Source organism: Lipotes vexillifer, unplaced genomic scaffold (assembly GCF_000442215.2).
Source record: "Lipotes vexillifer unplaced genomic scaffold, Lipotes_vexillifer_v1.1 scaffold371, whole genome shotgun sequence".
Lineage (NCBI taxonomy): Eukaryota > Metazoa > Chordata > Mammalia > Artiodactyla > Lipotidae > Lipotes > Lipotes vexillifer.
The window spans coordinates 2,707,731-2,722,965 of NW_006786304.1; the positions used below are offsets into that span (position 1 = coordinate 2,707,731).

Genomic DNA, 15,235 nt, shown 5'->3' on the forward strand with positions numbered 1-15,235 from the left:
TTGCTTGCACATGCATAAGTATATTTGAAATACAAAAAATACAAATCTAGTGTTTTTGCCTATTGGTGATTGTATAATATTTTGGTTGAGCTATTAAATGGTGGATGAGTACTGTGGATGTGATTGTGGGAAGTAATTTTAATCATGAATTAAACTGCACTAACTATTGCTCTTTTATTTAACAATGTCTTATTGCTTTGTATACAGTTACATTTGGCTGTAAAGACTGTGTGTATATCCAAAAGGAAGCCACAGTATTTAAATTGACCAACCTAATATTACAACTACTTTGAGATGACCAAATGTCAACTAAAAGGAGTACAGTTTTGTACAACTTAGCATCAACAAATAGTTCAATAAATTTGAACTGGGGGCTTCCCTGGTGGCGCAGTGGTTGAGAGTCCACCTGCCGATGCAGGGGACACGGGTTCGTGCCCCGGTCTGGGAGGATCCCACATGCCGCGGAGTGGCTGGGCCCGTGAGCCATGGCCGCTGAGCCTGCGCATCCGGAGCCTGTGCTCCGCAACGGGAGAGGCCACAACAGTGAGAGGCCCGCATACAGAGAAAAAAAAAAATTTTGAGTTGGGCTTGTATTATAATTACTTGGACCTGAATGTTTCTGTGTAATGCTTAACAGTGTTAGTAAATGAATACAGGTTTACCTTGTTTTTAGATGTTTAAAAAAAAAGCACTGAGGACCCAAAAGAGGTTTTGTTTATGTGGGTTATATCTTTTGATATTTACCATATTGGAAATTAAAATAGAAATTTAAAGATTTATTAATCCATTTTAAAGTGACAATCATTAAATGTTAACAAATAATATTAAATAATTAAATTTTCCCAAACAAAAGAATTAATGAATTATTGTTTTAATCTTCTGCAAATCTCTTTAATATCTGGTTTAACAGAAGACAACTGGATTCTCACATCTGCTTTTGCATTCAATCTGTAGCAATGCTATTTTGGTTGAAGGATATGAAGAAAATCCAGCCTCTCACAGATGTGTAATTGTAAAATGGCAGAATAGTCTATGAACCTGTTCAGGTAATTTTGGGTGTTATTCTTCGATACTACAGTAAAAATTGAGAAGTGGTGGTTTCTTAAAGATTAGTTCCAATGTGGAATAGGCAACCATACTGGTGAACTTTTCATACTATGTTACATTAAAATCCATTGAACTCTGGATGATTTTTTTTTCTTTTTTCTTCTTTTTTTTTTAACATCTTTATTGGGGTATAATTGCTTTACAATGGTGTGTTAGTTTCTGCTTTATAACAAAGTGAATCAGTTATACATATACATATGTTCCCATATCTCTTTCCTCTTGCGTCTCCCTGGATGATTTTTTATCCATGCATAATTTTGTACTATGTACTGGTTATCTGAAAAACAGTGGTTCACTGAGTTATGCAGATCTTTGAAATGTTGACATATTTCATTACACGATATCAAAAAATCACGTTAATAATATCACCTCACCAGAAATTTTTTTATTTATTGGGAAGCTGTAAATCTCAAAATAATAAATATAAGCTTCACACAATTCTAACTTTTATTTAAAAGTTTGAATTTTATCATTGGTAACCAATACTTTTAGTTGTTCTTAAAGTGACAGGCTCATTTACAAGAAAATGTTTCCCAAATACCCAAGCCTAAAGAACCATAGTTTGTCTCATTCTTCCAAGGGGAAAAAAAAAACAAAAGCAAAATCAAAACTGTGTTCCATGAAAAAAGCAGCTAGTTAAACTCACAATTCAAACATCAGCACAGGTGGTTTCCCTCAAGGCAACCACTGCACCTTAGTATACAGCAAAAGAGCTTAATGGAGACTTCCCATTTCATCACACAGAATATTCTAAAAATGTATCCTCAAGGGTCAAGATTTAATAAAATGAAGCCCCAGAGCAGGGTACTAAAGGTCAACCAGCATGAGGAGGGTTTCAGTATAAAAGGGTTATCCTATGTCAGGAGTCAGAATGCAAGCAGGGTAAGGACAAGTGTCTGTGTGTGAGTGACCTGGTATGGGTTGTCACAGCCCAAGTGGGATGAGACAGGTAATCACATGATCAAGGTGGTGGTGGTGGTGGTGATAATAGAAGACTGGTTACACATAGAGAGTTTGATCAAATAAGTACAGTTGTCCCTTGGGATCCTTGGGGGATTGGTTCCAGAACCCACCTCAGAACCCATACCTGAGGATGTTAAGTCCCATAATCGGCCCTCCTTTTCCACAGATGCAGAACACATGAAAATGAAGGGTCAACTGTATATTTATTGAAAAATAATCTGCATATAAGTGGACCTGCATAGTTCAAACCCATGTTGTTCAAGGGTTGACAATAAACACATTAAGGATAATGGAACCTAGGTTTTTCACTGTCAGAAAAGGGAGTTAGAAATATGGAAAGTGAATATACTGAAATGAAACCTGTAGTGCTGAAATGGAATTGGAGATATCTGTATGAACTCATGGTTTCAATCTATAGATGTAAATGTGTGTGCATGTATACGTATATATGCATATAAACATATTCCCTACTCTGTCCACTGAGAGGGCCTAGGGACAGCCATCCCCCAGTGGCAATGAGCAAATCTAGTACCCAGATTCTGGCTTCTAAATAGCATTCTTAACTAAAAGGAACCAGGGCACCTTGAAGAAATGGCTGACTTTAGGGCTGGAGCAGGGAAAGTGCAAGATGAGCCTGGAACATGGTGTGGGGAAGAAAATAAGGAGGTGCTCTAAGTGTGATGGAGACATGCCAAAGGACACAGAAACTACTGTTGAGAGAATTCCCACTGGTCAAATCCAGGACCACCTTCAAAATAAATAATGGGAAGAACAGATTACAACCTACCGACTAGAAATCCAACATACGAATAAGTTGAAAGTTTGAAGAGGAATACAATACTTAATAGTCTCAAAGTTCCTCCTCACAAAAGGCTCATTAAAGGAAAAAAGATTAACTTTATAGGGAGGAGGCCGGTGGACACTACCACGATCACCTGCTCAAAGTAAGCATCATCAGTAATAAATCATTTGCTCCACCTGACAGAATGCAAGGAGAACACACCATCAGTTCTGTGATACTCCTGCCAAAGATGCATAATCCAAATCTAATCATGAGGAAAGAGCAGACAAACCCAAACTGAAGAACACTGTACAAAATAACAGGGCTGGAATCTTCAGAAGTAACAAGAAATGGGTATTTTGATAGGGAATGCATTAAATCTGTGGATTGCTTTGGGTAGTATGGTCATGTTAACGATATTAATTCTTGTAATCGAAGAGCATGGGATATCTTTCCATTTCTTTGAATCATTTTTAATTTCCTTTATCAATGTTTTATAGTTTTCAGCATATAGGTCTTTCACCTCCTTGGTTAAGTTTATTCCTAGGTACTTCTTTTTGGACATGATTTTAAATGGATTTTTAATTTTTTTTTTACTTTCTGGTATTTCACTCTTAGTATAAAGAAATGCAACATTTTCTGTATACTAATCTTGCATCCTGCTACCTTGCTGAATTTATTTTTTAGTTCTGATAGTTTTTGTGTGAAGTCTTTATGGTTCTTTATATGGAGTATCGTGTCATTTGCAAATAGTGACAATTTTACCTCTTCCCTTCCAATTTGGATACATTTTATTTCTTTTTCTTGTCTGAATTCTGTGGCTAGGACTTCCAATACTTTGTTGAATAGAAGTGGTGGGAGTTGGCATCCTTGTCTTGTTCCTGAAGTTAGTGAGAAGGCTTTCAGCTTTTCACCACTGAATACTATTGATATGTTGGCTGTGGGTCTGTTGTAAATGGCTTTTATTATGTTGAGATATGTTCCCTCTATACCCACTTTAGTGAGAGTTTTTATCACGAACAGATGTTGAATTTTATCAAGTGCTTTTTCTGTGTCTATTGAGATGATCATGTGGTTTTTCTCTTTTCTTTTGTTAATGTGGTGTATGTATCACAGTGATTGATTTGCATATGTTGAACCAGACTTGTGACCCTGGAACGAATCCAACTGACCATGGAGTATGATCCTTTTTATGTATTGTTGGATTCAGTTTGCCAATATTTTGTTGAGAATTTTTGCATCTATATTCATCAATGATATTGGCCTGTAATCTTCTTTTTTTGTAGTGTCTTTGTCCAGTTTTGGTATCAAGATGATGATGGCTTTATAGAATGAATTTGGAAGCATTCCCTCTTCAATTTTTTGGAGTAGTTTGAGAAGGATAAGTAGAAGTTCTTCTTTCTATGTTTGGTATAATCCCCCAGAGAAGCCATCCAGTCCTGGACTTTTTGTTTGCATGGAGTTTTTTTAAATTACAGATCCTATTTCATTTCTAGTGATCAGTCTCTTCAAATTATCTGTTTCTTTCTTGATTCAGTTTTGGCAGGCTGTATGTTTCTAGAAACTTGTCCATTTCTTCTAGGTTGTCCAATTTGTTGGCATATAACTGCTCATAGTATTCTCTTATGATTTTTTGTATTTTCATGGTATTGGTTGTTAATTCTCCTCTTTCATTTCTTATTTCGTTTATTTGGGTTGTATCTCTTTTCTTCTTGGTGAGCCTGGCTAGAGGTTTGTTGATTTTGTTTATCTTTTCAAAAAACCAGCTCCCAGTTTTATTGACCTTTTCTATTGTTGTTTTGATCTCTTTTTTATTTATTTCCTCTCTGATCTTTATTGTGTCCTTCCTCCTGCTGACTTTGGGTTTTGTTTGTTCTCCTTTTTCTAATTCTTTTAGGTGGTGGGTTAGGTTGTTTATTTGAAGTTTTTCTTATATCTTGAGGAAGGCCTGTATCACTGTGAACTTCTTAGAACTGCTTTGGTGCATCCCATTCATTTGTAAGTTGTGTTTTCATTGTTGTTTGTCTCATTTTTCACAGAACTAGAACAAATAATCCTAAAATTTATACAGAACCACAAAAGACCCAGAATTGAAAAAGTAATCCTGAGAGGAAAAACAGCTGGAGGCATAACTCTTCCAGACTTCAGACAATATTACAAAGCTACAATAATCAAAACAGCATGGTATTAGCACAAAAACAGACATATTGATCAATGCAACAGAATAGAGAACCGAGAAATAAACCCATACATCTATGGTCAATTAATCTACGACAAAGTAGACAAGACATACAATGAAAAAAAGACAGTCTCTTCAACAGTGGTGTTGGGAAAGCTGAACAGCTACATGTAAATCAATGAAATCAGAACAGTCCCTCACACCATATACAAAATGGTTTAAGGACGTAAATATTAAGACATGACACCATAAAACTCCTAGAAGAGAAACAGGCAAAACATTCCTGGACATAAATCGTAGAAATATTTTCTTAGACTAGTCTCCCAAGGCAAGAGAAATAAAAGCAAAAATAAACAAATGGGACCTAATCAAACTTAAAAGCTTTTGCATAACAAAAGAAATCATCAACAAAATGAAAAGACAACATACAGAGTGGGAGAAAGTATTTGCAAATGATGTGACCAACAGGGGTTAATATCCAAAATATACAAACAGCTCAAACAAATCAGTATTAAAAAAACAAACAACCCAATCAAAAAATAGGCAGAAGACCTCAATAGACATTTTTCCAAAGAAGACATACAGATGGACAACAGGCACATGAAAGGATGCTCAACATCAGTAAGTACTAGAGAAATGCAAATCAAAACTGCAATGAGGCATCACCTCACACCAGTCAGAATGGCCACCATCAAAAAGTCTACAAATAATAAATGCTGGAGAGGGTGTGGAGAAAAGGGAACCCTCATACAGTGTTGGTAGGAATATAAATTGGTGCACTCACTATGGAAAGCAGTAAGGAGGTTTCTTAAAAAACTAAAAATAGAGCTACCATATGATCCAGTAATCCCGTTCCTGGGCATATATTCCAAAAAGATGAAAACTCCAATTTGGAAAGATACATGCACCCCAATGTTTATAGTGGCACTATTTACAATAGCCAAGGCATGGAAACAACCCAAGTGCCCATCGATAGACAATTCGTTTTAAAAGATGTGGCATATATATACAATGGAATATTACTCAGCCATAAAAACAAAAGAAATATTGCCATTTGCAGCAACATGGATGGACCTAGAGAATATCATACTAAGTGAAGTAAGTCACAGGAAGACAAACATTATATGATGTCACTTATATGTGGAATCTAAAAAATTGTACAAATGCATCTATATACAAAACAGAAGCAGACTCACAAATATAGAAAACAAAGTTATGGTTACCAAAGGGGAAAGTGGGGGGGGGGCGGATAAATTAGGAATATAGGATTAACAGATACAAACTACTATACACAGAATAAACAACAAGGATTTACTGTACAGCATAAGGAACTATATTCAATATCTTGTAATAACCTATAATGGAATATAATCTAAAAATATACATATTCTTAAGACAAAACCCCCAAAACTGTATACTGTCTAGCCCTTGCCTATCTCCGTGACCCAAATTCTTAGCACATGCTCCTTTACTAACTCTACCCTGGCCTTCTTAGAGTTCCTCCAATAAAGTTCCTTACCAACCCTAGGGCCTTTGCCGTTCACTGTGATTGACATATTCCTCCCCCAGGTATTCATATAACTTGATCCCAGGCTTCATGTCTCTATTCAAGAAAACTTTCCCTGACCATCTTATCTGAATTGGCCCTATCAATTCTCATCATTTTCTATTCTCTTACGCTGTTTGCCTCTCCTGAACAACATGGTTCATTGCATGATACAATTTATCTACTTGTTTACTTATTTTATGTTTCTCCTCAACTACATAAAGTACATGAGAATAAGCAAGTTATCAATCTTGTTCCTGATTGTATTAATAGTGCCCAGTACAATGCCTGGCTAGGAGTAGGCACTCCAAATGTTTGAAGAATTTATGAATATATATATTCATTCACATACACACACAAATGCAAAAGAGTTGGAAAGCAGCTGCATCCAACATGTAAGTAAAATGGTTCCACTGGGAACAAAAAAGAACACTTTCCTCACTGAAATGGGAGGGAATTATAAGAAGAAAAACAAGGAGCCTGGGAAATGAGATGAAGATGAAGTTCCTTTTGTAGCTCAAACTGAGATCTCTATCTCCTCCCAGGCCTTGGTCCTTCATAGGGAGTTTCCAAACACCACCCCAGATGTTCCCCCTTCTCCTCCTCTGTGACCTGTGAGGTTGTTCTTGCACTGATGGTTCCCTCCTGCCTTTGCCTTCCTGGAATCCGACTTCTTGTACCCCACCCACCCCTCAACTACCCAGGGCTCTTCTCCTTGCTCCAATAATGTCATCATATATGGCTTAGAAATGGAGTGTCTGCTTGCAAGAAAAGAAATGCCAAATTGTGTAAGGGTTTTGTTGTGTTTTTTTTTTTTTAATTATAAGGGCAAAACATTTGGTTAAATTTGCAATAAAGTAAAGGTAAAAATAATATTGGTGAAGACTTCAGAGAAGAGAAGGATGGTGGGAATGAAGAACATGAGATCATATAAGTAGGAAAATGATCTTGTTTTAGACTCATTCTGGTTCTATCTCTTTAGAGCAAACAACACAGTGGTTAAGAACACAGATTCTGGAGCCAGACTTCCTAGGCTCAGTTGTTGCCACTGCATCCCCACCAGCTGTGTGACCTTGGGAGGGCACTTAAACTGTATGTGCCTCAGTAATCTCATCTATAAAAAGGGTTAAAAATAGTACCTACCTCATGGGGATCCTGTAAAAGTTAAATAAATTCATGTATTTGCTCTGCTTAGAACAGTGCCTGGTTTATAGTAAGCACAATGTTAACTATTACTGTTATTGTTACTGTTGTTATTTTGCATAAGTGGAAGCAAGTTTTGTGAGACAGTCCTAGGATTTAACTTAGTGTAGGATTTAACTCTGTAAAGTGCAAAGTTCACAGATCGTAACTTTCAACTTCAAATATGTTGGAAGTAAAGGAACGTATTCACTTAGTATGAATTTCTGTTCATTCAATCCACTGCTACATAAAGTGGAAAGGCTCTTTTGAAAGCCAGAGTATGTTAGGATCCTGTTTCTAGCTGTACTCCCCATACATGGGTCAGAATATAACAAAGGGCAGCGATTCTTTAGTATGCATAAAAATCACCTGGGGATCTTGTGTAAATGTAGATTCTGTTCTGCAGCTCTGGGGTAGGACTCGATGAGCTGCATTTCTAACAAGCCCAGGGGACTTCCCTGCTGGTGCAGTGGTTAAGAATCCACCTGCTGAATAAAGACGCAGACTTAGAGAACAGACTTGAGGACACGGGGCCAGGGAGGGGGTAGGGGGCTGGAGGCTGGGATGAAGTGGGAGAGTAGCACTGACATATACACACTACCAAATGTAAAATGGATGGCTAGTGGAAAGCTGCTGCACAGCACAGGGAGATCAGCTCCATGCTTTGTGACGACCTAGAGGGATGGGACAGGGAGGATGGGAGGGAGGTTCAAGAGGGAGGGGATATGTATACTTATAGCTGATTCACTTTGCTATACAACAGAAACTAATGCAACATTGTAAGGCAATCATAGTCCAATAAAGATATGAAAAAAAAGAATCCGCCTGCCAGTGCAGGGGCACGGGTTCGATCTCTGGTCCAGGAAGATCCCACATGCTGCGGAGCAACTAAGCCCGTGTGCCACAACTACTGAGCCTGTGCTCTAGAGCCCGCAAGCCACAACTACCGAACCCGCATGCCACAACTACTGAAGCCCACGTGCCTAGAGCCCATGCTACACAACAAGAGAAGCCACTGCAAGGAGAAGCCCAAGCACCACAACGAAGAGTAGCCCCCTCTTGACTCAACTAGAGAAAGCCCGTGTGCAGCAACGAAGACCCAATGCAGCCAAAAATTAATTAATTAATTTTTTTTTTTTTTTAAATGTTACTCTAACAAGCCCCGGAAGAAGCTGATGATAGATATTTGTGTAATACTTAACAATAAAAAAATTAAAACCCCACATAAAGCAAATCATGGCTTCTAACCACTAAGAGAACAATCTACATTCTTCCCCAAAACCAACAATGCTGCCTGTCACCTGGGCCCTGCCTGTCTCCCTGACTCACTTCTTGGTACCCTCTCCTTCACTAACTCTGCTCTGGCCTTTCTATGGTTCCTAATACAAAAGAACCACACTTTCGGGACTTCCCTGGTGGCACAGTGGCTAAGAATCCGCCTGCCAATGCAGGGGACACGGGTTCGATCCCTGGTCCAGGAAGATCCCGCATGCTGCGGAGCGACTAAGCCCGCAAGCCACAACTACTGAGCCCATGTGCCACAACTACTGAAGCCCTGCTCCACAACAAGAGAAGCCACCGCAATGAGAAGCCCCTGCACCTCAAGAGTAACCCTCCCTGGCTGCAGGCAGCCAGAGAAAGCCCACGTGCAGCAATGAAGACCCAACGCGGCCAAAAGGTAAGTAAATAGAAAATAAATAAATTTATTTTAAAGAAAAGAGGGCTTCCCTGGTGGTGCAGTGGTTGGGAGTCCGCCTGCCAATGCAGGGGACATGGGTGCATGCCCCGGTCCAGGAGGATCCCACATGCCGCGGAGCGGCTGGGCCCGTGAGCCACGGCCGCAGAGCCTGTGCTCTGCAACAGGAGAGGCCACGGCAGTGAAAGGCCCGCGTACCGCAAAAAAAAAAAAAAAGAACCACGCTTTGAGTAGCAAGGACACAGATCATCTATAGAAATGCTGAAGCTAAACACAGTATGAAATCTGGTTTCTTTGACAGTGGTTATGAAATAAACACCCCATAATGCAAATCCAGCTCCTTGGTCATTAAAGAAGAGAGGCCATTACAGGAAGGGCCAGAGGAAGGTTGAAGCTCACTGAGGGATGGGACGATCGAGGTGCTCAATGAACCCATTTCTAAGCCAACAAATACCAAAACATTCCTTTGAGAACACGGAGGAGAAATTCACCTGGTTTCTTCAAAGACAGCCCTGTAATTCCTAGCGCGGAAAGCTGATGCTCCAGAGAGGAGATTCTAAACTATTTCAGGCAGATGAACTTACCCAGTGAGACCAAGTTGCTATAGTTCTCCAACATCACATCCACGTACAAGTCCCTCTGAGCAGGGTCCAGGAATTCCCACTCCTCCTGAGAGAAGTCGATGGCCACATCCCTGAATGTCACCAAGCCCTAAAACCAAAAACCCAAACATTACTTGTGAAATTAAAGAAATTTAGAAACTATTTCCAAGAGAAAAAAAGAGGAGTATGAAGCATAAACTATAAGAAGAGGAAAATATAACAATCCAGTCGGCTGGAAGCCTGTGAGACGTATGGGTAGGAAAAAGTAAAGAAATTAGTATGAGTAGAGCAGAGTGTCTACATGTTCTAGAAGAAACCTATTACAGCAGAACTTCCTGGATACTGTGAGGTAACTCAGCTATCCAGACCTGTCTGATAATCCATAAAATAATGTTTCTCTTCTATTAAATAAAAATAGTGTTGGGGGAAGGGGATGGGGGCGTTTACGGGTGTGTATACATACATACAACCTGCTAAGTGCCTGCTTCATAAATTCTTATTTATTTATTTATTTATTTATTTATGGCTGCATTGGGTCTTCGTTGCTGCGCGGGCTTTCTCTAGTTGCAGCGAGCGGGGGCTACTCTTCGTTGTGGTGCACGGGCTCTAGGCGCGCGGGCTTCAGCAGTTGTGGCTCGTGGACTCTACAGTGCAGGCTCAGTAGTTGTGGTGCACGGGCTTAGGTGCTCTGCGGCATGTGGGATCTTCCTGGACCAGGGCTCGAACCCATGTCCCCTGCATTGGCAGGCGGATTCTTAACCAGTGCGTCACCAGGGAAGTCTCATAAATTCTTTATAAATGTGAACTGCTACACCATCTTTTCCCTTTAAGAAATACCAAAAAAACATGAAAACTTTTTTCCAAATGTCCTACAAAATCTCTTATTTTAGAAAAATGATTGCAATTAAGGATTACCATTAAGCCTCAAGTGAACCATTCTGTGAGATTATATCATCAGCATTTTTCTTATTATGATGAATCGAATATGTAAAATGTTTTTATTACCTGCAATTCAGTTCATCATGTGGATATATGAGATTAATAACTATTATACATTTAGGTTGAACAAAACTTCCAAGATTTTCTTAATTCTAGGAGTCTATTATCAGCCAGTACTTAAGAATCTGGATCATCTTTTTACATGGTAACATCAACCACCTGTTGCTTAACACATTCCTTGTTCCTGAGTTGGAGGATATTGATAGAGTATATCAGACACAACACAGATGTCACATCCTGGTCAATAACTAAACAGACTTTGACACTGGTGTTTACTGATAAGGGAGTCCCTGGAAAGAACCACTCACTCCCCACTCTAATCCGAAAAGCTTGCAAAGCATGTGATCTCATACAAACTGAGGCTATGACGAAGAAATCCCAAATTCCATCTTGTCTTTCTGGAAAACTCAGGTCTGTGAAGAAGTCCCACGTTTTCCTGTGTGGCCCAAAGGGACCCTCATCACTAACTCATCACACCGCAGACCTGTCTTGGGAATGAAATTCTGATAAGGGAAATGGGGCAGCCCTGGCCAAACAAAGATGGAAGTGATAACAAAAGGCAAGACCCAAGACAGGCTGCCATGGATACATCCCAGTTAAACACCAAAGCTCTTCCAGATAATACACAGACTACCGAAACTGTTCTCGTGGGTGGCCATCCAGCTGGCTAAGGGCAGAGTACCCTGACCAACTTCTTTGCTAGCTGTATCTTCGCCTGAAAAAGGAAAACAATTGGGGGAACTTCAGCCATTTTTTTCTAGATAGGACATGAACTAATCAGCATTTTAGCTTGAAAAAGAGAAACTGTTGCTTTTCAAATGTCTGCAGTCTTTCATTCTCTCCTCTTTCCTTCTATGAATCCTCTTTGGGCCTTTGAAAGATGAACTCAATCTACTGTTGGTTTTCCTTGTATACAAATAAAAGCGAGCTGATTGTTCTCTATATTTCTTTACATTATTCTTTGACAGACACTCAAATATTTCCCTTAAAGGACTCCATTCCTTCACTGCTCTTGATGGAAGACTGAACCGCAGGAGATGTTGAGTAATGTGCTCAATGAATATGATGGCACTGATTGGAAAAGGCACAGAGGGAGGACGCTGGGCTCTTTGGCATCATCCTTTACTGGAACAGAAGGAACTGAGAAGCAGGTTCAGGGATGGGGTTCTGTTAAGTAGAAAGCTTTAGGGTTAATTAGGAAAAGATTCACATGACCTAAAAATCACAACACTTCAAGGAGAGAGAAATATCAACTTACGTCAGTCATGGTTCTAGAATTGCAGGAACTAATTAATGCTCCATAGCGTTCCTCTACTGGTGAAGCACAGAGTCCAGAAAAGCCAGAGCTGCAGAAGGAAAAAGAAGCTTTAGATCAGGTGTGCTTAAGTGATCCTGTCCTGCCTTAAGCAACTGAATAAAAATACATCAAAATATTAGAGATGATTAACTCTACAGGATATAATTTTAACTTCCTTCTCTATACATTCCCTGGATTGCTGAATTTTTTGCAACACACCTGCATTAACTCCATAATCAGAAAAATAAAGATATTTCCAAATGTAAAAAACTGAGTGACAGGGAATTCAGTCATTAGGAAAACTGAACAAACAGGCCCAACACTGAAAATCGGTGGGTCTGAAACAAATGACACCTACCAGCTCTTCAACATCTTGTAGCTGTAGCTCATCACTACAGTGAGACACTTTCACTGTCAAGATTCTCCTGTGAATGAACACAAATTATGTAAGTCCCCTTCAAACTGGTAGCAAGGAAATATATGCATATAAACATAACAATATTTGGTACAGAGTAGATACTTAAAAAGTGTGGCTACACCTCTCTAATTCTTCACTGAATGGTCAGTTTAAAACATTTGGATACAATCCTTGAAAAATGTCTTTCAAAACTCTCTCTTATTGGATGGGATCCATATATAACTCATAATATTCTTAAGTACTTTTGTTCATAACTATAACTATTGCTTGATATTTTATCATTTACATTTTCCCTTCTTTTGATTCTTTATAAACATAATGTTTATTAGGTGCATATTATTCCATCAAATGGTGTACTGCATTTACTTAACTGTTTCCATGTCACTGGATTCTAAATTTGTAAAAGCTCCTTCCAAGCTATTATAACTTTATTCCAGACAAATGGAACTAGATCTTTTTGGGGTCACGCATACTCGGTAATCTCATGAAATTAGGGACACTCTGCCCACTTAGAAAATTAATTTACAAATATTTACAAAAATTCTGTCTCTATTTCAAGGGATCTGTGATCACCTGGATGCTTATAAATGGAATAAGAAGACCTCAGGTTAAGATTTTCTGTTCTAGACCATTTGAGCCCCTGGTAACTTTTTCAAACTTGCAAGCACCCACCACAATCATTTTATTTCTCTTCATATTTTGATCTATAAAAAGTTGATGTGGAATGATCCAGAATCACCACATAACAGCAAATCTTAATATTTACTAAGCCTGTATCATGGGGCAGGCACTGTTCTATGGAGCTTTACACATATGAACTCAACTTACATCGTTACAACTCCATTAGGTAGGTATTACTTTGTTCCAATTTTGTAGACATGGCACAGAGAGCCTGAGTCGTTTATTTACACTCACACAGCAAGTAACAGGTAGAGCTGGATCCAGATGCTCTAGATCCAGAGCCTTACTCTTAACCACAGCACAGTACTACCTCTCAGGACCCGCACAGAATTGGACCTGAAATAACTCATGTTTGGCAATGCTACAGATTTCTACCTAAAAATTATCTGAAAGTCTCTGCCCTTGTGGGTACAAACTGCAAAGCACTACTGTAATAGGGAAGAACCTTTATGTTCTATTACAAGTTAATCACTAAAGATATGTTGCCTATAAGCTTAAATTATACATAATGGCCCATCTCTGGGAACCCTGCCTAAACCCCCCAGGTAATGAGCATTAAGCTAAAATACCTTTGTTTAGCTCACAGGAAACATCCTGACCAGATCTACCTACGAATGCCTACAGGGAGGAAAAAATTAACACATCCCCTCCAGAGGCTGACAGGAACCAGGAAATGTTTGACTTCACTCCCTCCCCTTTCAGTATAAAAGAAGCCTGAATTCTAATTCAGGCCAGATGCTTTTTTGGGACATGAGCCCACTGTCTTCTCAGTCTGCTGGCTTTCTGAATAAAGTCGCTATTCCTTGCCCCAACAACTCGTCTCTCGATTTATCGGCCTGTCCTGGGGCATGTAGTTTGAGCTTGGACTCGGCAACACCATGCTCAAACCTCAGTCACATTCCCACCCCTGAAAGCCTCACAGCATTGTCATTTACTACCTGAAATAACCAATCCCCTCCTACCTTGCCTTGCTTTGAAAACGATGACTGTGGAACAGATAAAAAATAATTTGTATTCCATACCACCTAAATGCTAATCTCCTCAAGTAATCATAGTCTAAAATAAAGCCCTAACATCCCACCTCCAGCCCACCTTCTGGAGGTGGTGTGCTTCTGTACCATCAGAATGCTTAGGGGCTTCCCTGGCGGGCCAGTGTTTAGACTCCGCCCTTCCACTGCACGGGGGAGGGGCGGGTTCCATCCCTGGTCGGCCAAACTAGGATCCTGCGTGCCACTCGGTAGGGCCAAAAAAAAAAAAAAAAAATTGCTTAGGAAGGGAAAATGTACTGGAGGATTTGAACAATTTGCCATATGAACGGATGGCTACTGACAGGAAAAGGACAATAGGGGGCCTCTGGGAAGAGGGAGGCACCAGCATGATGGGTCATTCACCAGAAGGAACACCCAAGATAGACACTACTAGTCAAGTGTCTTGAAAAATAGTCAAGATATTTCTGGTCAAGGAAAGCAAATTGCGTCATGATCTAAAAACAAAAGTAACTATGAATAAAAAAGAAACACAAATTCACCTGAACCTTGATTTCTAAATATGCAACAATTCTGTCCTTCTCAGGGTCCTCCTCAGAAACCCAGCAGCAACTAGGGTTGGGGGTGGGTGGGCGTTAGGGGCAGCAGGAGGGGGTGGGGAGAAATCACGAGACACCAGTATTTCTTGGAACACAGACAAACCTAACTAAAACCAGAACAAAACAAAACACTCCCCAGGGCCACATCTGCCTTCATCCACACATACACAAAGGGAATTCAAAGGGAAACTGGAGTTGA

The 15,235-nt window shown here is 39.6% G+C and overlaps 1 protein-coding gene across 1 annotated transcript; it reads right to left on the reverse strand.

Moving 5' to 3' along the window:
* Window positions 1–9,731: 9,731 nt before the first annotated feature.
* Window positions 9,732–15,034, reverse strand: LOC103085896 (zinc finger protein 283). Its single transcript, XM_007458568.1, has 4 exons — window positions 14,980–15,034; window positions 12,711–12,777; window positions 12,314–12,401; window positions 9,732–10,165 (listed from the first exon to the last, which is right to left on the reverse strand). Exons 2-4 carry the CDS (start codon window positions 12,740–12,742, stop codon window positions 10,016–10,018), a joined length of 270 nt encoding a protein of 89 aa, XP_007458630.1. The 5' UTR covers window positions 12,743–12,777; window positions 14,980–15,034; the 3' UTR covers window positions 9,732–10,015.
* Window positions 15,035–15,235: the final 201 nt, after the last annotated feature.

Coding starts and splice junctions, on each gene's coding strand:
- LOC103085896 (XM_007458568.1), bottom strand. CDS start 12,742: ATGAGCTACAGCTACAAGATGTTGAAGAGCTG. Junction 12,402..12,710: donor TACAAGATGTTGAAGAGCTG/GTAGGTGTCATT, acceptor TTCCTTCTGCAG/CTCTGGCTTTTCTGGACTCT. Junction 10,166..12,313: donor ATTCTAGAACCATGACTGAC/GTAAGTTGATAT, acceptor TTTTGGTTTTAG/GGCTTGGTGACATTCAGGGA.